The sequence below is a fragment of the Rhinopithecus bieti genome, unplaced genomic scaffold, assembly GCF_001698545.2.
Source record: "Rhinopithecus bieti isolate Rb0 unplaced genomic scaffold, ASM169854v2 scaffold_15296, whole genome shotgun sequence".
Taxonomy (NCBI): Eukaryota; Metazoa; Chordata; class Mammalia; order Primates; family Cercopithecidae; genus Rhinopithecus; species Rhinopithecus bieti.
The window spans coordinates 2531825-2558619 of NW_016809075.1; the positions used below are offsets into that span (position 1 = coordinate 2531825).

General features: G+C 45.8%; 1 protein-coding gene across 1 annotated transcript in view; it reads left to right on the forward strand.

Moving 5' to 3' along the window:
* TMEM163 (transmembrane protein 163) overlaps positions 1–26795 on the forward strand; it is a 274865-nt gene that overhangs the window by 204255 nt on the left and 43815 nt on the right. Inside the window, exon 7 of the mRNA XM_017888400.1 lies at positions 23628–23724. Within this exon, the coding sequence (XP_017743889.1) occupies positions 23628–23724 (97 nt within the window). The remainder of the gene's footprint in view (positions 1–23627; positions 23725–26795) is intronic.

Here is a 26795-nt window from a genome sequence, read left to right on the forward strand (position 1 = left end):
TAAAAGACAAGGCTTGGAGGATGAACATTGACCATGTTTTTCTTAAAATATAATGGCCCAGTTAGGGCAAAAGCAGACATAGAAATTTTATGCTGCTTTGCCAATGGTTCTGTAAGAGGACCTGTCAGCCCACTGCATTACTGGGCTGGTTTCCCTGCTGGGTGTAAAGTAGCTTTCGCTCTGATTTTAGAAGTAGCTAATCTAGTCGGAGAGACTTTATTAATTATATAAAAGCTCATTTCACGTAGACTATTTGTCTAGCATAATTGTGGAGGGGATTTTAATTCAGCCCCTTCCTGAGAGACTTCTGGTGTGGAAGTCTCATGAAGTATGTGCATAATGGCATGTGCTTTATTCTTTCTACATGTTCTTTTGGTTATAGTGTTTGTAGGTTTTTCTTCGAAACCTCCGATTTATGGGGGTCTAGAGATGATTATTAGTGGTGCTGCAGGATGTGGAATTGTGTTGAATTTTGGTAGGACTTTTGTGGGGTTCATAGTCTGAGAGACTTCTGATGTGGAATACTAGTTTTCTTAAAATATTTTACTTACCTTGGGTGGTTGTATAACATTCTGTTGTCCTGCTAAATATGTCCTGAAGTGTACACTCCCTTTTCTTTTATTAAAAAGAGGGAAGAACTCCTTTCCTTCTCCCATCGGCTTCCCAAGAGCAAGCGTGAAATGCGAAGGTAAAAGTAGCCATGTGTTTGGACCTACCATGTGCTGAGCAAATCTAGCTTTGCACTGGCTCTGAAAGGGCTAGTGCCCAGCCCCATGGTTGGCATTAGAAGCAGCAACACCTGGGGCACACCCGAGGCCTGGCCTAAGCCGGTTCTCCAGCTGAGAGTTCTCTGTTCCCTCTGCTGAAATCCCTTCCAACAGGCTGATGAACAAGTTTGCTGTGTAAATGCCTGCAGCATTCCTGCCTTCTTGTTTGTAAACAGTTCTCCTTGTTGCCTTCCATCTAACTTATCTTAACCCAACTGCCCAGAAACATTCTGGAAAGCTTTTCTGGACTACTGGACACCCCCAGGTCTGGGAGATTGATGCGGGAGAGATGCCCTCAGGTCCAGCCAGGTGTCGGGCAGGCTTCTGAGGCTGTCTGGAGGGGGTTCCCACCATGCTCTTGGGAGTGTTGGATGGGGAAGAAGGCGGATTCTGTTTTTATTGGATTCTTCCCTAATTAAAAATTTGGAGGTCAAAGTTCCATTGAGTGGTTCCAAACTATAGTAAACTTGTCCCCTTAGCCCAGAGGGTAGTCTCAAAAGCAAAATATCTACTTCATTGGGCGCTATGTTCACACAACACGTACAATATCACAACAAAGGGGGCAGGTGCCCTTCCAGTGCTCCCCAGTGCTTTATTTTGTAGTTGAATTCCTGCAAAATGGGGGCTTCTTTAATCCAGAGGCGGTTGTGATACCCATCTGATGGAAAACACAATCTAATTGCAAATGATCAGAAATTCCAAGAAAGCTAAGGCTTGTCATTTAACGTGGTGCTGCTCAGACTCCAGGGGCCTCAGAATCTGCTGAGGGCTTGTTAAAGGGCATGCTGCCAGGCCCAGCCCAGAGTCTGTGATCAGGAGAGATGGGGTGAGGTCGAGAATTTGCAGTGCTCACAAGTTCCCAGGTGATGCAGATGTTGCAAGCCTGGGGAACCACACTCTGAGTGTCACTGATTTATCCTTTTGAAGACGGTGATTCTTATACTTCACTACACACAGGAATCACCTGGGGAGATTTTCAAACCTTTGCATTAAATTAAGACCACAGTGAGATACCATCTGATGCCAATCACAATAGCGATTATTAAAAAGTCAAGAAACAACAGACGTTGGCGAGGCCGTGGAGAAATAGAAACGCTTTTACACTGTTGGTAGGAATGTAGATTAGTTCAGCCATTGTGGAAGGCAACGTGGTGATTCCTCAAAGACCTAGAACCAGAAATACCATGTGGCACAGCAATCCCATTACTGGGTATATACCCAAAGACATAGAAATCATTCTATTATAAATATACATTCATATGTATGTTCATTTCAGCACTGTTCACAATAGCGAAGACATGGAATCAACCCAAATGCCCATCAATGATAGACTGGATAAAGAAAATGTCGTATGTATATACCATGGAATACTATGCAGCCATAAAAAGGAATGAGATCATGTCCTTTGCAGGGACATGGATGGAACTGGAAGCCATCACCCTCAGCAAACTGACATAGGAACAAAACCAAACACCACATGTTCTCACTTTAAGTGGGAGCTGAACAATGAGAACACATGGACACAGGGAGGGGAACAACACATACTGGGGTCTATGGAGGGGTGGAAGGAGGAAGGCATCAGGATAAATAGCGAATGCATGTGGGGCTTAATACCTAGGTGATGTGTTGATAGGTGTAGCAAACCACCATGGCACATGTTACCTATATAACAAACTTGCACTTCCTGCACCTGTATCCCAGAACTTAAAATTTAAATAACCCAAGCTCTCAGTTACAGCATTAGATATTATCAATAATTTCCCCTAGGCTGCTTCCCAGACCGATTACACCTGTATGACCGAGTGTGGGACCCAAGTGTTAAGCCACTAGGTAATTCCCATGTGTAACCAACTTTGACAACCATTGTTCTAAGAGTGCAGCTCACTTTTTAATGCAATTACATGTCAATCTGGGCTATTCAAATGCAGGCTGTAGTTCAGGAAGTCTGGGGAAGGTCCTGCGATTCTGAGATCCTGGGTTATACTGCTGGTCCAAGAACCACGCTAGGGGTTGCAAGGCTCTAAAATATTGGAGTAGAACAGGGTTTCTCAGTCTCGGCTCTGTGGACATTTTGGGCTGGGTAATTATTTGTTGTGTATTGTAGCATGTTTAGCAGCATCCCTGGTCTCTACCTACTAGATGCTTTCAACACTCCACCCACTTGGTTTTGACAACCAAAAATATCTACAGAAAGTGCCAAGTATCCCCTGTGGGAGGGAGTTTGGGGCTGAAGGTGGAGGGTGTGGGGGGTAAAAATCTCCCCAGATGAGAACCACTGGAGTGGTGTTACTAAGGCTGGGTTTCAGGACCCTTCCCACTTCATGTTTCTCTGTTTAATGGAAGCTTTCTTTCTTTGTCCAGGAGAAAAACCATTTATCCACCTCTAGACTGATCCTAAATGCCTGGAAGAGGCCTCATCACAATCAGAGTAATTCCTACCAAGATGAATTAGATATCAGCTCCTTTGCTGAGAAAAGTGGTGGAATGATGGCAGTGAGCAGTTGAGGGGGGATTGGGGGAGAGACAGGAGTGCTTTTCTAGGTTTTGTCAGTAATGGATTTTGAAAGACATCAGTAATAGCTTTTTAAGCATTTTTTCTAAATGAAATTTGGCTTATCCTCGTTTCCAGTCACCTCTGAGTTTTAAAAGCAACAAAACAACTGATTACTATACCCCACTTCTTTCCCGTTACATGAGGTTTTTGGCATGTGACCTTTTAACAAGCCCATGAATAATTCCCTTAATTGACTGGCTGGTGATGTTTTATTCTGTGATGTTGTCGCAGTTCAGTGATAGCACATAGATGCTCCGACCCCACCTGCAGACCCACCCCAGACTATTAAATCAGTGAAGGTTGCAAATTGCATGTCTTTTTTACTGTTTTGAACTGGAAGCCCTTTTTACACAAAGCATGTTCATGGTTAATAAAATTACTGTGTACACACATCAGTCTTGTCTGCAAGACCCTAATTCTCTAATTTGGTTGAACCACCTCTGGCATTAATGGGGCAGATTGAATATGGAGTTGTGATTACCGGCACCTCATTATATAAGTGCTGTTTGGGGCTGTGTGGTTCTATCCCATCTGTCAGAAATCCAGCAGGCTGGTAATTAGGAAGGGAATGGGCATCGCCACGGCTGCTCAAAGCCACATGGTGTTTTTCTTTCAACATGCAAGGGATTCTATCCTTTTTCCCACCTTGTTGAAAATCAGCATGTGATTTTAATTCAAGATCATTGGGCAGACAAATGAGAGAAAAATGGGGTACTTGTAACAGTAGGGAGAATTGGGATGAGCCTTAGATATACCCATAGAGTAATCATGGCGGGAATAATAAATGACTTTTCTCTTTACTGTTCCTACGGTCATTTGCCCTGTGTGGCTACCTGTCCTTACAAGGCTGCTTCTGTTGTGGGCGAAATGAAGGCCACGGTTGGTGAAGCCACCGTGGGATCTGTGGCCTCTAACACAAGCAACGTCGCTTATTTACAAATGTACCCTCCTAATTTCTGGTGGTGGGACTTTTGGGGAGCAAATTATCCATTCCACGAATCCACAGGCCTTAAAGTGCTGGCACTTCGGATGCCATCTGTGCCAAGATGGTTTAGTCTCTGGGACTAACCTGCTCAGTTCACCTTTGAGGTGCTCTCTTAGCAGCTGACTTCTCTCAAATGAAGGGAAGCACATTCAAACACCTTCCTTCTCTGCGATGAATTCAGCCAGCGTGTTTTGTGCTGTTTTCTTTCCTCTTGAGGGAAATCGGATAGTGGGCAGTGCCAGTCTCTCCCTCTTGTGGAAAACAAGCCCCTAGTTGGTCTGGCAGTAATTGCGCCTGGGCAGACAAAGGCTGTCACAGTGACTGTCCTGTTCTTAGACTTCTGGGTGCTCTAGAGCCATCAGTGGAGCTTATAAAGTCTCCCGAGTCTAAGCCCACCCCCTCTAGAAATTCTCCACGGATCTAGGATAGGGCGGTATAACAGGTGCCTCAGGGCATGCTTCGGAGGAAGAGTCAGAAGGAGATGAGAAACAAGATGGGAGTGTCTGGAGTGGAAGCTTTGAGCCACATGGGCAGACAGTCCATAGCTCAGCTTGGCAACCTTACATGTTTCTGATACCCTTTGAACTTGGGCTTCCTCAACTGCTTAAATATCTGTCTTCTCAAACAGGTATGAGGAGTGATGGGAGATAGTGTCGACAGAGTGTCTCCCCAGGGCCTGCCTCCTAGGAGGGGTTATGCAGGTGCAGCTCTGTATCTGACATGGCCCCGATGCTGGGATTATAGGATGCTCTTCCGCGAAGTTGATGTTCACCCTGTGTGCACAGAGGCTGTGGTGGCCTGTCTGTGAATTCACCATTGCTCCTTCAAAACCCTTCCTGTTGGCTGGCAGTCCACATGTTACCCGATTTGGTTCTGTTGGCTTTGTGGATTGGCCCCAGTTGATGGCCTTGGGACTCTTATCCCTGGTACCACCAAGTCAAAGCCACACCCTAAAATGACTTAGAGCAGGGTTTCCCAAAATTAGCATGGTTGACGTTTAGGACCAGATAATTCTTTGTTGTCAGGAGGCTCTCCTGTGCATTGCAGCATCCCTGACCTCTACTCACCAGAGGCCAGTAGCACCCCTGCCCAAATTATGACAATGGAAAATGCCTCTAGACATTGCTAAATGACCCCTTGTTCTCTAGGGTGCAAAACTGCCCCTGGTTGAGAGCCACTGACATAGAGCCATGCCTAAGCCTTAGAAAAAATGTTCCCGGCCGGGCATGGTGGCTGATGCCTGCAATCCCAGCACTTTGGGAGGCCAAGGTGGGTGGATCACGAGGTCAAGAGATCAAGACCATCCTGGCTAACTCGGTGAAACCCCATCTTTACTAAAGGTACAAAAAATAACTGAGTGTGGTGGCGCGTGCCTGTAGTCCCAGCTACTCGGGAGGCTGAGGCAGGAGAATTGCCTGAACTTGGAGGGTGGAGGATGCAGTGAGCCGAGATTGCTCCACTGCACTCCAGCCTGGGTGACAGAGCGAGACTGCCTCTCAAAAAAGAAAAAGTTCCCAAGGCCCTTGCTTCATAAGGAACACCTGGAGAGCTTTGTCAAAACAAAAACTAACACCTTCCTGGACCCTAATGCAAGACTGTGGAAGAAGAAAACTTCAAGCGGGAGCCCAGGAATCGGAATCCTTTATGAGCCTCACAGAAGCCTCCGATCAGCAGCCAGTTTGGGGATCGAGACTTACCCTGGCATGATCCCCTTGCCAGTAGCTTTGGGTGAACTTGGCTGCTACAATCTCATGCTAAAGATGAGTTTAATATCTGCCCATGCTGCGTCAGAGGTTAGTAGTGGGGAAGTCAGTTTGTAGACAAGAACACATTTTGGACCTTATGGGGTGAGCTACAGACCCTGTCATAGGAAGATGGCAGTGTAAACAAGAAGTGTTTATTTGAATCAGTTACATGTATGCATCATCTAAAAAGGTCGCATGCATAAAACTGTGTCAGGCACTGTGCTAATAAGACCCGCATGTGAGTTAACTCACAACAGTAGTACTACAGTCGTACAGACAATGAAATCATGGCATAGAGAAGTGACATAGCTTTCCTGAGGTCATACCCTGCTAGGTTGCTGGTGCTGTAAGTAGCCAGTCACCGGTTCCGGGGACTATGCTTTATGGAGTACTCTACTGCCTTTTCTCATAGCAAGCATGAAGGCACAACCAGAATTCCTACTGTTATTGCCAGACATTAGGGCATTGCAGTGGACTTCAAGGAAATGTTCATGCGTGATAATTCCTCATTAGAGGTGTCTATACCATTAATGGACAAATCAGTCATTTTTAGGACACTGATTTGATTCTCTGTTTGGGGGAATGTGTGGACAAACATTCAGAGTGACAGGTTGTCTTATTATAAGGGCCCCTCCCTCTCTTGCTTCTGTAAGGTGGTAGTATGTAGAGTTACATAAATGAGAATGAGGTTTTCTTCCTCCACGCCCCTTCATCTTTATATTGGCATGAGAACTCAGGTGATGTGAACTGTCTTTGTCTCTTTATACATCTGGCCCGTAATCACCCACACTTGCCTCCCTCCCCCACATTCACCTGCTCATCCTTCAGAAGATGTTTGTGTGGGGAATTTTTTTTTTTTTTTTTGGGACGAGGTCTCGCTCTGTTGCCCAGGCTCGAGTACAGTGGCACAGTCTTGGCTCACTGCAGCCTCTGCCTCCGGGTTCAGGTGATTCTTGTGCCTCAGCATCGCGAGTAGCTGAGACTACAGGTGTACAACACCATGCCCGGTGAATTTTTGTATTTTTAGTAGAGATGGGTTTTTACTTTGTTGGCCAGGCTGGTCTTGAACTCCTCCTGACCTTAGGTGATCTGCCTGCCTTGGCTTCCCAAAGTGCTGGGATTACAGGCGTGAGCCTGGCCTCATTTGTGTTTTAAAGTTTGCTCACATCCCCAATGCCACCTTTGTCCACTGTGCTCATCTGAGGCTGACACAAACCTCAGGACAGGCTTATCAAGGCTGCCTTGTATGGAGCTGTGGAAGGTTTTAAAGACTGCCCCAAGAGAGGGGGACGTCAACAGAGTTCATGGCAAAATATGTAGTGATTTGAAGGAGGGAAGTCTTGCTTTTGGGGCCTCTCTAATCTGATTTATTTGGCTTGGTCTAGTGATAGCCTTGCTTTTAGGTCTATGAGTATCTTAAATGGTAACGTGGAATTGTGGGCTACTACAACACTTGTGCCAAGGACTGTCACTTTTGGTTGGACATTTGAGTCTAGGAGAATGTCCTGATCCTGGGGTCCTGGATAGATTTAATTTGCAAAGCCAGGAGAATGCTGAAGTCCTGGGTCTGCACTCGGTTTGTTCACATTGATGTTTGTGGTTAGACTCTGAGTTTGTCTGTGTTATCTCCCAATTGTCTTGCTTTCTTTTGATTTTGACAATATAATATAACTGTCCTTGCTCTAAGTTCTTCCTGGAACGCCCCCTGCTTGGGACTGGGGCCTGAGACAAGGAAGGCCACAGATTGGACAGTGATTCCCGGCATGATCTAGGAAGCAGGGGTGAAGTACGGGGCGAGTTAGACAGGAAAAGAGGAAAAGTCAACTGAGGTGAGAGATCGTGGTCACTTCTGTAGGCAGAGGTGGCTGAATTCTGCCTCTGAGAAGTCTATACCCTGCCACCCTCACAGGTGCTGAATTGAGACCGTACTAGAAAGTACAGGGTGTTGGAAGGAAATCTGAGTTGGCCAGGAAGATGTGATGTGGCACCAGAAGTCTTTTATGTGACCCCCAGTAGTTAAAGGGCCATCCTCCCTGCCTGTCTTGACTCTGAGATGGCCTTGTATTTAGTAAGCACTGTGGCACGTTACATTTAGGTTCCTTAATCTCCCATTCCTAAGACAGGCAGGGTGATACTGGGCGTGGAAGCACCAGCCCTTATCTCTTGAGGTGGTGTGCTTGTGATGAGTGGACCAAACCAATAGCCTATTTATGGGCAGATCTGTATTTTGTAGGGAAGCCAGCATTTTGTGAATCTGATAACACGTTTCAGTGTAACGTGATATTCCAGAATTTTCAGAAACTCGCCCCTCTAGGTGAAAGCTCTAAGATGAACCATTAATGTGTTTTCCCCAAGTTACCATATAGTGAGGCTCTATACACTAGAGTATTCTTCACATAGTTCAGTATCATTGTTCTGTTTAGAAGACCAGCTTCCCAATGCAATGGATGAATAACATTTTCTTTTAAAATGTTCTCATTCTGCTTTCTGTATTATCCTTTTTCTCTTTGGGAAATGTCAGCCTTTCAAAATAGTAGAGTGTATAGGTCACAGAGAAGTTGCAGAAATAAGTAAGATCAGCCAAAAACATGGTGCATTTTTTTTTTCCGTCTGACAACTCTGTAGTGATATATGAAAGGAAGCCCTCAATTTGCAGATCACTTAGTGGGAAACTCATACTTTTTCTCCTAACTTGCCAGTGGGTAAATAATACCTACTATTCAGTTCTTACGTTTTGGTTATGCAAATAAATCTGAGCCTTGAACCTATTGATTTAAAATAAAAATCTTTAATGAGCCAGAATTCCTATTGCTCCATCTAGATTGGAGTTTTAGTATGCCAGGATCTTGGCAGTTAAGTCAGAGTGGCTAACTTTCAACATGAGGAAGCTGAGGTCTACACATATTTTCCTATTTTTCTCCAAGTTGGTGACAAGGACTCCTGGGCTCTGCTTCCAGCGTAGTGACTCCAGCAATACTGCTATTCCAGTTAGAAAAAAATAAACACAAAACTGTGTGTGAAAATTTTGTGTATGTGTTTAGGTTGATAAACACCTAGATAAAGAAAATTCCAGCTTGTCTATGTTGCAAGCCTCAAATTTGGCTGTGAGTCCCAGTTCAGTTGACAGCTTCATAACACTGGGTAGCTCATAGACTGTCCCCAGATTGTCTCCAGCTCTCTATTTCTCCCTAACTGACCCTCTCCCCATCAACCTTCTGACTTGTCAGAGGGGAGAGGTAGTGTATACTCCATTTGGCAGCATCAGTGAAAAGCATGTGAGAAGTCCACGAGAGTTCTCTGTAAGCCTCGCATGCTTACCCACATGCCATGGGGTGTTTGCCTCAGGGAATTCATGTCCTCGGGACTCGACTAGCTTGACCAGCTGTGGAAGCTTGATCAACTTCCCAAAGAGCATGATATAGGGGGTTTTACCAGAGGTCCCAGTGATGGAAGATGATGCCACGGGATAAGATTAGAAATGTTATTTTTTGTGGGGAGGGGGGTGGGTGGGGGTAAAGCAAGTCAGCATGATAAGCAGTTGTGAAGTTACAAACTTATGACAGAAAAATCCATGTAAACAAATCCACTAAACACATGACCATTAATTACAGCTCACAACCTCCCATCACGTTTGCCTCTGTTCTCTAATTTAGGGTGCTTGGTAAATCTCTAGTCTAGAGTAGCATTTTAGTTTTGCAGTCCTAGGCTGTAGATAGAGCTTGGCCTCTCTGCCACTCACCAGGGAGCCTTACCTTTCATATGTGTGTGTGTGTGTATATATACACATACACATATACACATATATATACACACACATATGCGCGCGTGTGTGTGTATGTATATATATATATACACATTTTTTTTTTTTTTGGAGACAGAGTCTCGCTTTTTTGCCCAGGCTGGAGTGCAGTGGCGCAATCTTAGCTCACTGCAACCTCCGCCTCATGGGTTCAAGTGATTCTCCTGTCTCAGCCTCCTGAGTAGCTGGGATTACAGGTGCCCACCACCATTCCTGACTAATCTTTGTACTTTTAGTAGAGATGGGCTTTCACCATGTTGGCCAAGTTGGTCTCGAACTACTGACCTCAGGTGATCCGCCCGCTTTGGCCTCCCAAAGTGCTGAGATTACAGGCCTGAGCCACTGTGCCCAGCCTGAGCCACTGCACATGGCCCATATTTTATATATATGCTTGATATCATCTTGGATGACCTGTGCCTACCCATCTTATTTATGTTTGCCACAGTTTTGGGAGGGAAGTGGTCTTTTTATCATTCCCATTTTTCTTCTAAGGAAACTGAACCTTGGAGAAGGAGCAATGAACAGTTGAGCTTGGGTGGCAGCTTTCTATGTTGCCCCAGAAGCAGTGCAGAAACTCACCAACACCACACCTTGTACACCTGAGTCCCAGTGCCCCACAGGACACGCAGTACACGCTCATGAAAACATGGTTGATTTACACGTCAAGTCTGAAACTTGATAGAGACCCGCATTTCATGTCTTGTGAAGATACAAATACAGGTCAATGTTAGAAGTGATGTAGCTGGAGAAGACATTTCTAGAAATTTTGTTTCTGTTATAAAAGTACAGCACAGAAAAGTAGAAGGGAACAAAGTCTGTCTTCTTACTATTATTACTTTACCGTGTGTTTCCTTCCAAAAATCTCCCCCCTGGGTTTAGATTTATTTTATGTATTTCTAATCTGCACATGTATATTTTATATCCTGTTTTCATTTATCTTTTGGATACTTTTTTTGATCAACAAAAAAAAATTTTAATGGCATCTGATAGTCAACTGAATTGATGTATCACAGTTACTTAAACACTCCCTTTGTGGCACATTTAAATTTCCCACTTTTAAATATAAATAACACTGCTGTGAACATTCTGCGAAAAGTCTTTTCTTTAGGGATTGATTCCCAGAAGTGGATCAAAGTGAATGAATAATTTAAGTCAGTTACTTGAACTACTATAATCAAGGTTAGAAACACTGTAAAATAGGTTCCTAAGGAAATGATGGAGTCTTTTTATAGGAATCAAGATAAAGAAAAGATTTAATTAACCATGTCATGCTGAGAAGCCTGTGTTCGGAAGGTGCTGAGCTCCTTCCACAGAGACAGAGCAGAAGAGTGGTTGGATGCTTCAGACCCGGTTTGAGAGTTCAGAGACCACAGGGGCTTCCGTTCTTGTCTTTTTGATTCAGTAAGATTATTTACTCAAGAGGTGGTTTTCTGTACATCCTGTGTCAGTGGGATTGCCTGGTTTTCAGGATGGACTAAAGCTTGAGGCAACTTGTCTGTCATCAGACAGGCAACTCCTTCCCCTGGTTCCAAGTACCAGGTGGCTGAGACAGCCTTTTGCTGCCACTGCCATAAGATGAATCCCTTTCAAGAACCTTGTATCTGTCAGCTTTGCTGCAATAGCAGCACCCAAAGTCTCAGTGACTTATGCCACAAACATGCATTTCTTCATTATTTCCATGTAAACCAAGGTTTGCTGGTGGCCTTTTCCACATGAGTTCTCATTCCAGGTTTTAGGCAGAATGAATAGCTCCTCTCCTAGGACCACTGGGCAGAAGTGAGGCCAAACCAACTGTGCACATGGAAAGTTTCTGTGCAGGTACAGTGATGTCATCTCCACTCACTGTTTACTAGAGCCAGTCACACGGCCAAGCCACATAGTGGGCAGGATGTATACGTCCCCTACACAAAGGTGCTGTCAATCACACAGCAAAGGTCGGGGTGTGAGGTTGAGAGCAATTGATGTGAGCAATGATACACACTTCTGCAGGCCTACTGGGAATTGGCCTCCTTGTTTTCTTTTGATGACCACCCATCCCCTTGTTTACCGTAGCACAGAAGCCTCAGAATATGGTTCTGTGCATGAACTGAATTGACCATGTGGCCCAGGATGGCTTTCAATGCATGGGCCATGGGTTGGACAAGCTTGGTCAAAGTAGTTCGTGCACAGAGCCCAACACAAATTTGTAAACTTTCTTGAAATACTATGAGATTTATGCACAGACCTCTTTTTTTTTTTTTTTTTTTTTAATTTAAGCTCATCAGTATCATTAGTGTTAGTGTATTTTATATGTGGCCCAAGACAATTATTTTTCTTCCATTGTAGCCCAGGGAAGCCAAAAGATTGGACAACCTCGACTTTGACCCTAGCATGAGAGAATCTCTGATTTAACACAGTATATGGCCAACGTGGTCTTGGGCCTCTTCATCCTTGTGGCGGGTGGTATTTTCTGAAGATGATCACAACCATATCCTCCCTCCACATGTTGTTCTACGATGCTTCCTTGTCACTCCTCCATCAAGAGGTGGCGTCTTGTCCCCCTCTTCTTTAACCTCAGCAAGCCTATGGCTCACTTAAGGACTGCAGACTGCCCTGGAAGGATGTGGCATGCTTCCAAGGCCTTGCAGCTTCTGCCTGGTTTCAGTTGAGCGCTGGCTCGGGGAAGCCAGCTCCCCCTACAGGAAGCCTGGCTACACCCAGGGGTGTTGGTTCAGCACTCTGGTTGACAGTCTCAGCTGAGTGTAGCCTTCCAGCCATCCCTGGTCTTGGCTTTCAGTCCTTGTTATCATTCCTCTTGGATTGAAAGTCCAGGGAGAGAGTCTGATGGGCCCAGCTTGTGTCAGGGGCCTGGGTTCCAGCAGGGGTGCAGTGACTGTCAGTCCTCCCCTTGGTGACAGTGGAGCCTGGAGGAAGCATTGAGGCCCGTTACCTATAAAGAGGGGATGAATGCAGGTCAGGCCCTGCAAGTGTGCAGCACAGACGGTGCCTGAGTCAGCGTTGGAAAATGCAGATGTAATCATCTTTCTTCATCATTTTCAAAGTTGTCAGGGGCTCTGCGTGGTTCTTCACAAGAACGTTTATACAGCTTACCTTATTAGAACGTGAGACTCCACAGGGATGGGTCTCACTCTCCCTCCTACTCAGCTTCCCAGCTGGATCCCTCGTGGAAACTTCACTCCAGTTTTTCTAGGGCATTTGTAATGTCTTGGGGGGAAAAAATCTCCTCCACTTCGAAAGATTTTAGTGTAATCCTTGTGCTGATGATTCTTGAGTCAAGTTTGAATCTAAACTCCTATTCCAACTCTCTTCTCAACACCGCCACTTGGATGTCTAACACACACGTCCCACACTTACTGCATCCGCAGCTGCACTCCTGATCTTTTCTGCCCCCGGACCTGCTTCTCCTACAGTCTTCCCTGTCTCCGGAAATGGCAACTCTATCCTTTGCTTTCCTCAGGTTCAAAGCTTCAAATCATTCTTAGCTCCTTTGTTTCCTACCATACATTAACAAGACTTGTCAGCTGTGCCTTCAGAATATATCCCTGAACAGACTAAAACTCAGAATCAGAAAATGTCCAGAGACTCACGCTTCAGTGCTGTATCCTGATCCATGTCATCATTTGCCGCATCCTTACCTGCCTGGATATCCATGACATCATTTGCCACATCCTCACCTGGCCTGGATATCCGTGACATCATTTGCCACACCCTCACCTGCCTCAATATCTGTGACATTTGCCACATCCTCACCTGCCTTGATACCCATGACATCATTTGCCAATCCTCTCCTGGCCTGGATAGCCATGACATCACTTGACATGTCCTCAGATGGCTTGGATATCCATGACATCATTTGCCACCTCCTTACCTAACCTGGATATCCACGATATCACTTGCCGTGTCCTCACCTGGCCTGGATATCCATGACATCATTTGCCACTTCCTCACCTGGCCTGGATAGCCATGACATTGTTTGTCATACCCTCACCTGCCCTGGATATCGCCACAGCCTGCACACTGCTCTCCCCGTTTCTGCCCTTGGTGACCAGTGGTCCTGTTAAAACATGCCACATCATGTTTCCAAGTTCATGCACCCTGTGGCCTCCCATGTTTGTAAATGCCTAAATCCTGACAACAGCTCTAAGACCTTATATGAGCCACCTTCACCATTCTCCCTCTTTCTCACTCCCCTTTGGAGTTGAGAGGGTTCCACCTTGGAGCCTGAAGCTTCATCCCCCCTGTACCTGCATAGCTTGCTCCCTAGAACAGTGCCTGGCACCCGGCAGGTGTGCAGTGGAAATGTGTGGGATGCATGAATTCTGGCGTGCCTTTGGACTTGCCTTCCCTCTTCCCGGAACATACTTTTCACTCCTCTTTATCAAGTTAATTTCTTTGGTTTGTTCAAAGTCAGCTCAATTCTCAGCTTCTCTAGGAATATTTTTTTCTGAGACGGAGCATTGCTCTGTTGCCCAGGCTAGAGTACAGTGGTGTGATCTCAGCTCACAGCAACCTCCACCTCCAGGGTTCAAGCAATTCTCATGCCTCAGTCTCCTGAGTAGCTGGGATTACAGATGCACGCCACCATGCCTGGTTAATTTTTGTAGTTTTGTTAGAGATGGGGTTTTACCATGCTGGCCAGGCTGGTCTCGAGCTCCTGACCTCAGGTGATCTGCCCACCTTGGCCTCCCAAAGCGCTGGGATTACAGGCATGAGACACTGCGCCTGGGCCTCTAGAAATATTTGTGTGTGATTTAATTGCCCCCTTTCTCTACTTGGAGGAAAGGGGCCATGTTGTGTCCTCGTAGCTAATGAACAGCAGGTTTCTTTGCACATGGTAGACATTCAGTGTTTCTTCATGTTTCATAGGTCATATCTGCGCACACACAACTACAAAAACCATGATCAGCTTCTCTAGGAATATTTTTTCCCAAAGCCTCTATTCCCCATCCGTGTTCAGCAAAAGCTGTTGTCACTCTCTTTGGGTATCTGCCTGGATATATTCCATGCATAGACAAGCAGTTGTACCGTCAGCAGTTATTTAAGAAAAAATTGGAATTGGTGCAGCTAATTGCCCTGACATTGAAAATACTTGCATGGTTTACTTGAAATAACCAGTTGGCTAACGTAGCAAGATTTTTAGATGTTCATATTCTCCTGAGAAGCAGGTTTACCCTGAGAGTACCTTTAAAATCTTTCCAAAAACCACTGGTTCCCTTATTCCCTCAGCAGCTGGAATGCACTGAATTCTGGCCAGTCTGCCTTGGATCTCATGGGAGCCTGCAAGACCCGTGTTCCCTATACTGCCACTTCTCCCAGCTTGTTCTAGAATCACCTCTTCCAGCATCCCTGCAGGTGCCTTCTCCTAGTCTTCCCGCTTCCACCCATGTCCCTCTTTGTTCTTTTCTCAAAAGAGCAGCCAGAGTGATTCTTTTTGAATGTGAGTCAGGTTCTGTCATTTCTTTGTGGAGTCCTCCAGTGGTGCCCTGCCATCCTTAGTGGAAAAACACAAGTCCTTATGGTGACAGCAAGGCCCCTGGGTTCCAGCCATGCCAGCCTCATCACCGTAGGTTGAGCATGCTGGGTTCCCTCCTGCCAGGAGCCTTCGCACTCAGTGTCCCTCTGCCTGGAGTGCTCATCCCCAGGTGGCTGCAGAGCTGACTCTCCCATCTGGTAGCTTTTTGTTCAGATGTACCCTCATTAGAGAGAAGTGTGAGTGCTGGATATAAAGAAACCTCCCCCTGCCCCCGCCTTATTCTCCCCCTTTTTTGTGCTTTGTTTCTGTATATAATGTACTTACTTGTTCATTGCCTATCCCCATGTGAGCGCCACAAGAGCAGGCAATTGCTGTCCTGTTCATGCCAAATTCTTGCCCTAGAACACAAGAGTCAGTGTTTTGCTGATTAATTGGAAGACCTTGGGCCACGAGTCTCCGCATGCATTCCCTGTGCAGTGTATATTGGAAGCAGAGATCTCGGGTAGGGTTTGGCAACATTTAGATGGGCTGTTCCCTGTTTCCATTCCCCTCCACCCTGGAAATGTGAGACCTGGAAACCCCAAGAAAAAGGCCTTGGGAGCGTAGGCTGGGGAGAGGCCTCTCAGGCTCAGGTCAGTGTATCTCACTGTCCAGACCTTCCTTAAGCTTGGCAAGCCCCAAACAGACTCACTACCAGCTCCTCACTGCCTGTTCTTGGATGCGCCACCACCTCTTCCTTTGTGGCCAGTCTCAAAATTGGGGTTGTCCTTGTGCCCTTCTCCTCCTCTGCCTGTGTCCAGTCAGTCACCGAGTTCTGCCAGTTCGATCTGCTTGGTGTCTTTCCGTCTTGATTCTTCTCAGCTGTCGTGGCCCGTGTGTAGAGTCATCAGTTTGTTTTCATGGCCACTGACATTGTCTTCCAGGCTATTCCCCTCCCTCTAGTTCCTTTCCCTTCAACCCTCCAACCCCAGCTGCAGTCAGGAGGGTCTTTGCAAAGCCCAGATCACATCATGGGTCTCCTTTGCTTAAAATGCTGCAGCAACTTCCTGTCACCACAAGGGTTTCCCCAACCTCAGACCTGTGTGTTCCAACTTAGTGATCCTGCCCTATCTGTGTACTATCTATCCTATCCTCTTATGAACTTAATACTTACCTAAATATATTCATTTTTTCCCTAAGCAACAATATCTTTGCAGTCATGGAGTGATCATTGTTTTCTAAGGTACATTAAAATATGTAACTATTAAATACAACAGGTGTTGGTTCGTGTGCCGTCTAAGAGCTCTTGTGTGTACCATGGGTGATGCACCCGCCATCTTGAGGGAGCTTCCAGGACACACAGGGCCTTTCTTTGTGGCCATTGCATTGCTGCTCCCCTGGGACCAAATGCTCCAGGAATAGCATCTCCATTTTGAATTCCTGCTGAAACAGGGCCCCACAGTGCTGTGTCTTTATGCTTTTCTCCATAAAGTTTCCTCTGTCTGGAGTAACCTCCAAAGCCTTCTAGTTTCTCTGCTTCATGATTCCCGTCCATTGTACACCCAGCTTAGATGTCACACTACAGAGCCATCTTTTCTTCCTGTTTCGTCCCACCAGGTTGTGTTTTATCACTCTGAGTTCTTTCTTCATTTTATTCCTTGTCCATTGCCTGTTTTCACATTCACAAGTGATGGACTGTCCTGTAGTGATTTCCAGGTTTTCTATCCTAGATTCGTGCTCTCTGGAGCCTGGGTATAGATTTTGTTTGCCTTAGCCTCAGGGCTTGACACGTAGAACTTAAAATGCGAGTGACTGAATTTTCAAGTCCCTTTCTAAAATTCGGATACTCTGGTGAAGCAGTCGCTGTGGCTGCAGATAGGTTGATGTTAGATGAAAACGAGAGTGAGACTGGCATGTAGACCTGGGGTTTAGCGGGCTCTCTGGAGGGAAGGAAATGGCGCATTGATTGGTGGAGGTACCAAAGGCCTGATGTGCCTTCACATAGGTTCCTAGAGCAGTCCCTGTTAGCCCACATAAATTGACCCCATCTTGAGGAGTGGCTTGGGCGACAGCCCCTTTGGTGAGCCTGTGTATTTTCAGCCCAACCTTTAGAGCTGCACTGTCCAGTATGATAGTCACCAGCTACATGTGGTCATTTGATTTTTAATTAAAATAAATTAAAATTTCATTTCTTCAGTTGCAGTAACCACATTTGCAATACTCAATAGATACCCGTGGTGAGTGGCTACCACATAGAATAGCATCCATCATCGCAGAAAATGCCCTGGGTCTGCTCTAGAGACTAATTGTTTAACAGGTTCCTCATGTTGACTTTTGTCCCTAAAGTAGATGCCAGAAGTAAAGTCCTATCTAAGTGGGATTTCAGTTGGTCGGGTTCTGTTCAACTTGTGTATTATTACAGATGTAAACCAATGGTCATTTGTTGAGGAAGGAGAGGTTTTAATGGTCAGAACTTGAGGAAGTGGAGGCTGTCACCATGGAGAGGGTAGGGAGTGCTTGCGTGGAGAGCTGTGGTCTGAGTGACTGTCCCTGGTCCAAGTCAATCTCACCCGCTCCAGAAACACAGCAGGTAGATGAAGCTGAAGATAGAGGAGAGAGATGGGAAATGGATGGAGAGAGGGGTTGAGGGGCTGGAGCTCAGGAGAGTTGAGGGGAGGAATGAGGTGAAGATGAGCACAAACATGAAGGGAAGTGGGGGAGTTCCAGAAGGAGGAGAGGAGGGAGGCATTGATAGTGACGGATTGAGGGAAGGGTGGAGTCTTAACCAGATGCTGCCGGTTTGGCTTCTCCATGATAGAGAGGAGAGAATGGTTCACAGTCATTCCTTGCTCACTTTCTCCTTTTATCCTGCCTCCAAGATGAGCTTCCTTTGTGGCTTTGTTTGAAATGTCAGAACACACAGAGAGAAAGAGGGCTTAGCTGGAGCAAACCAGCACTAGGAATTGTGCAGCCGTAAGTACTGTGTTATATGCTCACACCACTTAACTCTTGTATTTTTCATTATTTGCTTCACATGTGAGCACTGTCTCAGATGACAAATGCTTTGGAGACCAGAGTCAAAGATGATAAATAAAACAATTACACGTTAAACTGTGGGCTGAATTGGTTAATCACCAGGGCTACTTTGTGTTTAGATCTTGTTGTAAATTAGAGGGTGATTGGAGAAGTTTCTCTTGTTTGGCTTTTTTGATCTGATAGGAAGCAACCTCGAATTCGTAGGCTAGGACTCAGGCTATTTTAATGTGAGCCACAGGCCTTTAAACCTACAATTGACAAGGGGCCAAGCTTTCTATCTGACATCATTTTGTGTATGAGTGTCTGTCAGTAGGTTTTGCCCTTATAATTTCAGAATTAAAAACTGATGCCTCTAGAGATTTATAATACTGTGCACAGTTAACAATTTGGAGCCTTTAGCAGAAGAGAAAAAAAGGAGGCTTTAACTACCTTTAATCATTTCTTTGAAGTGACTTGTTAACCATTGCTTCCTTTCGGACATTGTGTGTCTTTGTGTGTGTGTGTGTGTGTGTGTGTGAGAGAGAGAGAGAGAGAGGGTCTCTCTCTGTCACCCAGACTGGAGTACAGTGGCACGATCATGGCTTACTACAGTCACAACCTCCTGGGCTCAAGTAGTCCTCCTGCCTCAGCCTCCTGAATAGCTGGGACTACAGGCACACACCACCATGCCCAGCTAATTTATTTTTTTGTGGAGGTGGGGTCTTTGTATTGCCCAGGCTGGTCTCAAACTCCTGGCCTCAAGCAGATCTGCCTGGGCCTCTCAAAGTGCTGGGATTACAGGTGTGAGCCACCACGCCTGGCCTATTCAGTGGTTCTTAAACTTGAGTGTACATCAGAATCACCTGAAGGGCTTATTAAACCACAGATTGCTGGGCCACATCCCCAGAGTTTCTGATTCAGTAGGTCTGGGGTAGATTCACTCAGAATTTGCTTTTCCACCAAGTTCTTACGTGACGCGGGTGCTGCTAATTCATGGGACCACACTGTGACAACCACTGATCTGGTGGGTATTTATTTGTTTATTTAGAAACAAGAGTTTCACTCCTGTTGCCCAGGCTGGAGTACAGTGGCGTGATCTTAGCTTATCACAACCACCTTCTCCCAGGTTCAAGCGATTCTCCTGCCTCTGCCTCCCGAGTAGGTGGGATTACAGGCATGCACCACCATGCCCAGCTAATTTTGTATTTTTAGTAGAGACGGGGTTTTTCCATGTTGGTCAGGCTGGTCTTGACCTCCTGACCTCAGCTGATCCACCCATCTCGGCCTCCCAAAGTGCTGGGGTTACAGGTGTGAGCCACCGTGCCCAGCTGGGAATTTAAATTTGGTTTCAGTCTGGGTTGATTGGCGGATTATGCTGAAGGGGTGCAGCTCATTTGCCTCTTACTGATCCGTGAAGTTCTTCCCCAGAGTTGGGGCAGGAGGGAGGAGTCTGTATTCTTTTTAGTGACCTGGTTCCTCAATGCTCTTGTTACTGGCCAGGCCAGCCTTTCCGTGGGTTGAGGCCACGGATTGCTGATGGAGCAATTACCCTTTGCCCCTCACCTGTCTCTCGTCTGCCAAGCAGCTCACACTTGCAGGTGCAAGAAGCAGTCATATTTGCACTGGTTGCTCCTGACTCAAATCTTCACAGCATCCTGGAGACCACTAGACCCAGGGCAGTGGTGGTGTGAGCATGTGACGTGGCTGCCCAGAGCTTTCGTGTGGCCGGATGGTTGACCAGGGCTGGCTGCTGGGAGGGAGGCAGTTGAATGGGATTCTATTTCTGGATAGACCTCACAGACTCCTTGAGTGACCTTAGGGAAGCTGGCCAATCCTTGACTCCTGCATTTTTAAACACTCCTGTTTATAAAACGCCTCTCTCCCCACCCCTCATCCATAAAATAGCAGAAAAACAAAAACCTGGGTCTGGTGAGTGGCCTCCAGGGGACTGATGAGCTGATGTGTGGAGCTCTGAGTGCTAGAGGAGAAAGCTGCTGTGTAAACACAATAAATATTAATAAAACGTTAAAAAATAGCACCGTGCCTGCTGCTAATAATAGCTGCTTTGGGCTGCTGGAGACACTCTGACACACAGGCTCCCAGCAGTGTGGAAGGAGAGGTGACTGTGGGTTTTGAATCTGCAACACATTTAAAAGATGCAAATGAGTTTTTGAAACATTTTGGAGCATATTCAGAGGTATATTGGTGAAGAAAATAGGATTACAATTCTGTGAAATGCAACTTTAATAAACCAAATCACAAATTTCTTTTGATTTTCATTATATTTCAGAGTTGCCTTACCACGTGGACTATTCCACGGGCATTTGGCTAAAGCATCGGGAGTCTCTTTCCTCCTCCCATCCCCAGTGGTAAATGGTTGATGCCTCCTCAGACTCCATGGGGGGACTTATGGATCAGTCAGGGATGAATCCATTGGTGTTTGATCCCCTCTGCTGCCTGCGGGAGTACCTGCTGCATGCTACGTAGTTCTTGCCCTTACAGAATTTATAGTGTAATTTTGAGTAAAGTTAGGTAAGCAATAAATTATGTACGAGGCCCTTGCATCCTTCGTACTCATCTCCTTAGGTAAATGTACACAGAATCCATACAGAGTCCATATCTGCCTTTTGTGCAGGATGGAGGCATGGCTGCAGTGAGCTGGTGAGAGGCAGTTCCTGCATTATCACCACTGTTCCCTGTCAGAAGCAGGCATTTGGTCCTTCCTTCCCCCAGAGGAGTACGGAAATGGAAGCTCCCTTGGGGATATGGTGACAAATTGCCTGTAGAGCCTAGCACGCAAGTTGTGGCTACCCTACTTGATCTTCAGGGAGGGAAGGCTGATTGACAAACAAATGCACTACGAGGCCTGTTAGGTTCCACAAGACCCCCTTCCTTCCTCCCCAGCTTAGATGTTGCTTCCATCTCAGCCTCTGTTCCAGAGAGTTCTGTGCTTTCACCTCGCAGTGGAAGCTTCCTAGGGACAGGGCCCTACCTAGCTCTAGGAACTGGAGTGGTGTCCAGGCAACTTAAAAAAAAAAAAAAAAAAAAAAGGAATTCCCCAGGGGAGTACAATGTGCTGTCAGTGCTGGGAAGTGCTGAGTTGATGACTGAAGTTACCTGAAAGGGTTAATTAAAGAGGCGTCTCTGTGAGTCACTCAGGAGTTTTGTGAATGGAGGGAAGAACCACATTGCGGGAACTTACCTCGGAAGCCTATGCTGATTTCAGGCTTTCTCCTGTAATGGGACCTCTCAGGGCACATGCCTCACAGGGAGGAATGGTTACTCCAGGTCCCTAGCACAGCTGGCCCTGAACTGTCTTCCAAACAGGAGGCAATTGCTTTGGGAGTGATGCTCCCCAAGCCCTAGGAATCCCTGCTCTTGCTCCAGTATGGAGTCACTAAAGGGCCCTCCAGTAGGTTCACCTCGTTCCTCCAGGACTTTAGCACGGCCCCTGTTTGTCCCTGATTCCAATGTTAAGACTGTGGTTCCCAGCCCCAGGCGCGCTGTCACACAGAGGCAGCACATTAGCACCTACTTACTGCCTGAATTGTCTCTTCTGCCCCTGGTGGATCGTGGGGCCACATGGCTCACAGCATTCACGTAGGTTCTGTAGGATGGCAACTTCTTTCCCCTGTTGACTTTGGTGGTCAAAGTCAATATACCCTGAACTGTATTCTCCTAGAGGTGACTTACTGTCAATCCTTGGTCTAGGGGTGGTCACCCTGGGGGTGTGGCAAGTTACAGCTGAGTCCATTCCCAGGTTGTGTCCCTGTCACTGTCAATTGTGCGGACTCTCAGCAGTGTGGAGTTCTCCCAGTTAAGATCCTCAATGTTTCATTTTTTTGCAGAGCCTGTGTCTCTTGAGGGTGATGTTCCTTCCGTCATCCATGTGTGTATTCCTTGGCTCAAGTCTGTGCTGATTCCTAGCCCATTCATTCCTTTTCCTTCCATCTCTGTTCTTTTTTGTGTTTTGCTTCAACCTGCAATTATTCTGTCTTTGCTTTTGAGGGAATAAAACCTACACCACAGTGTGACTTAGAAGCCGACTGAGTGGACTCCAAGCAGCCTTGCTTACCTGCTTTTATTCCTCAGTCCTAAGTGTGGAGGATGGGGTCTGTTCACAGGTTTACTGGGATTATAAGTAGGTTTCACCTCAAAATTAGGTGAGCAATTTGGGGCCATGTGTTAGTCCAGAGAAGGGGACTCCAAGGTGGATAATAAAACATGATTTTGTTTGATAGTTGGGGCAAGATTGCTGAGGAGGCTGCCAAATGGTGGAGACGTCAAGCTGGGACAGGAATGATCTAAACCTCACTGTAGTCACTCGTGTATTTTTTTCTCTTTTCTCTCCCTCTTCATTTTCATTTGATATTTTAACCCTTGTAACGCTATCATTTCCTCGTGCCTACCTTCATCTTCCATCACTCTTCATTTTTCCATCCTGAGATTTGTTTTGTCTGGGTTGTCAGAGACTTTTCCTATGTCCTGAGTCCCATAGCCTTCTTTGCCAGTCCCCACACCACATCCCCAGCTGTGTGTCCTCTCACTTCACCTTGGCCTCACCGCGCACCTGCTCCTGCCTCTGCCTGTGCTGGGTGTCTTGGTTGACCATCTCCTTTCTTACCCCTCATTTTTGCCGTTTAGAGTTTCTCTATCTTACTGCAAACTCCTGTCTTGTCATTACCAGATCATTTCTCCTTTTCATCATTGGGAAAATGCAAAGGTGTCTATCACGTCATATCCAAAAGTGACAGAGTGGACTTTCCTTTGCTTAAGCTAACAGTAATGACTTCCCGTTTTATGTTTTGTGCATTGTCTCATTTCCTCTTTAGGTAGGGAATATATTCCGATTTGAAAGATGAGGAAATCAAGCTAAGAGAGACAATAATCAAGATCACACAAGTTAAGTAAATGGTAGAGCTTGGCATGTCTCATGCCAGAGCCTCCATTCTGCTCTTAAACCGTGTACCTTCCCGTCTGAGCAGGAATGAAACATCACATTTGCCAGGCAAGGGAGAAAGATTTCACGGCCTTGAAGACCCTTCCATGCCAGCATTCATGGGATGCTGTGAGCTTCTGTACGATGGTGACCTCTCTTCCCTGAGGTTGACTTTGGTGATCAAACTCTGAACTGTGTTCTCCTAGAGGTGACTTAGTGTCAATCCTTGGACTGTGGGTGGTCACCCTGGGGGTGTGGCAAGTTACAACTGAGTTCATTCCCAGATTGTGTCTTTGTCTCTGTCAATTGTGTGGACTCTTCAGCAGTGTGAGTTCTCCCAGTTAAGATTCTCAATGTTTTGTTTTTTGCAGAGCCTGTGTCATCTTGGGGGTGATATTCCTTCTGTCATCCATATGTATAGTGGTCAAAGCCATCCATGACCTCTCAACGAGGCTGCTCCCGGAAGTGGTAAGGTCCTCCTTCTTCCTTAACAGTCCTTCCTGCCAGTGCTGGACCCCGGGCTGCCTCTCACCGCAGGGTTCCTGGGGGAAGTCGGGCACGTTGAGAGGGAACAGACAACATTTTGGGGGGTCAGAAGAACTTGTTGCAGGGATGCGAATGACCTGGTGGAGAGAAACACTGGGCAAGGTGAAGAGACTCCAGATAGGTGAGCTAGGACTGGGTACTGTGTGCCTCTCCTTAGCTGTTTTCACTATTTTTAAAGCAAGATTTGTTTTGTTTTTGTAAAGAGAAACTGGGTTATTTTTGTGAAGCAGAGTGATCCAGTCTGTGTTGTTTGCATCTGTTGTTCTGTGTTCATTCAATGATCGTAGTATTAAGAATTATTTTCCTTTGCACCTCAATTCATTACATAAATCTATTCACGTTAGGTTTTCTGGCACACTTGACACTGGGATATTGAAACTGGAGGACACAAATTCATATTAAAATGTGTCTTTGACTACTTTGTCCTCTGGGTGAGAGTCATTACTGGAACTCTGATTCTTTTCCCTCCCTCCCCTTATGAGTGCTGAGAAAAATATTTTTACAGCCTCCTATCATGCAGTCTTCATGGCAGGCAACTGATTTGGTTACCAGGAGATGAAGATGCTGCCATTACAATAATTCTCTGTGTACAAGTTGCAGTGGAAATTTGAATGCAAAATCTGGTCTGTCCTCTTAGGATGTGATTTGATGTGAGCTTGGCTACATGCACCATCTGATATAAGACCAAAATGATTAGACCTTTAATTTTACTTTTGAAGAAAGATGTTCATCCTGGTTGGGGTGATGTATTGCATGTATGTGTGTGTATGTGTGTTTTTATAGGGAAGATGAACATGAGGTGAGACATTCTCCTCCGTTTAGTAGAGGCATGAAAGTGGCTGCTTTAAGTTGTTTTTCTCACTCCCTTGCAAATGATTAGAGTCATCCCTTTAATGATCCCCCAGGATTTTAACTGTGATTTATCACCATGGTTGGCCAGTGCTTACTCTCTAACATCTCAGTGACAGGGAGGAAAAATGGATATGGGGATAGGAATGTACCTATTTGTAGTGTTTAGTCTTTTTCAGAAGCAGAGATAGCTCGAGCAGATATTACCATTCATTACAGTCCTGTGCTCTTCATCTCTACTTACCAATCTCCCTGGTTGCCTGGCATATGGGACTCTCACGTCCTTCTCCTCCCTCAGACTTGCTAGCCTGCATTTCACTCAGTCAGAATCTGAACCTTAGGTAAAATATGACGGTGCCAAGTGTGATTATACATGTTAGATGTCAGTCAGGAAACATCTGCGTTTTATAGGCATTGCAAATAGGCCTCAACTCTGAGAAGTGTTTATTGGTGGGAATTTTCTGCACTATGCCAGTTGACACATTCATTTATTTAGGCATTAAAAATTAATTTCCAGCAGGGCTCATGTGATAGGGAATGGCTGGCTGTGCTCACGGCCCTTGTAGTGGCTCTCCTTGTTATTCTCCCGACAGCTGAACCACTTTTAACTGGGAGCAATCTCTTATTATCCCATAGTGCAAAGACTCTTAAGAGAAGCAGCTCACCGACTTAAATTCCCCCTCAAGGTGTACATGTCCGACACCCAGCCTCACCTGGGTTCAGAGAGGTTGAAGATTCCGGGGTTGTGCCTGTCCTTACAGAACCCATACCCTCTGCACCGTTGATGCATTGTATGGGATTGTAAACATTTATTTTACTTGTTTTTTTAAATTGACAATAATATATGTTTTTGGGGTACATAGTGATGTTTTGATACATACCATGTATAGTGATCAGATTAGGGTAATTAGTGAATTAGCGTATCCATTATCTCAAACATTTATTATTTCTGTGTTGGGAACATTCGATATCCCCCTTCTAGCTATATAATATGTTATATATTATAGAATTATAACCTATATAATATATTATCATTTAGTCATCCTGTAATGGTTTAGAACACTAGAAGTTATTCCTCCTATCTAGCTGTAATTTTGTTTCCTTTAACAAGTCCCTCCCTTCCCTCTCTGGTATCCTCTGTTTTGCTTTTTACCTTGACACAATCACCTTTTTCTGGCTGGCACATGAATGAGAACAGACGATGCTTGTCTTCGTGTGTCTGGCTTATCTCACTTAACATAATGACCTCCAGTTACATCTGTGTTGTAGTGAATGACAGGATTTCACTCTTTTTTTATGGTGGAATTGAATTCCATTGTATATATATGCTATATTTTCTTTATCCATTCATCTATTGTTGGCGTGGGATTTAAAAATCACACCCGTTTATGGTCATCTCGTCAGAACTCTGGAGAAGCGATACAAGATGCTTTTGCTGGCGGTTTTGTTTAAGCCTTCAGAGTTGTTAACTAGGGAGCTTTCAAGCTGTGTGAGCTCCCGTCTCCAGAGGGGAAGGCCTTCTCCTCGGCTGAGGGCTGAGTGGCCACGGGCCAGGTAAATGCCGCCAGGTGGCGGCTGGCCGTGTCTCCATCCTGGGTCTTCTTGTTCCCTTGCTGTACGCTAGAGGTTTGTAGAAGCCAACAGGTTTCTACAGCCCCCGACCTCTGGCCTGCAGTAATCCAAAATGTGCATTTACGTTACGCACAATGCTTCATCTCAAATAGGAGTCACAAACTCAAATGCCTGTAAGCCAGCTCTGAAGCAAAAATAGGAGAAACTGGCCGGGTCTGTGGCAACTGAGGTGTGCGTGCCTGGATGAAGGGCCTGGCCTCCTCTGGAGATGTCATGCTGGAATGTGGGCCATACGGAAGACTCATCAGCAGGTCTTCCGAGTGTTAAAGAGGAAGTGGAAACCTATGTTTAATGTGAGATAAATTGGCAACTAATTAAACATTTTTGAAAACTCTGGTTGAGAGTGGGTGGAAAATTTCACGCAGGTTAAATAAAGTGTGCCTCTGGGTTGCACACGAGGAGTTTGCTGCTTCTGCAGAAACCAGGCTGTGAGGGTAGGATCTGGCCGAAACCAGGGACACTGGTGCTTAGGGTCTCCGTGTCACAGACTTAGCTCCGAGTGACACCTCCCC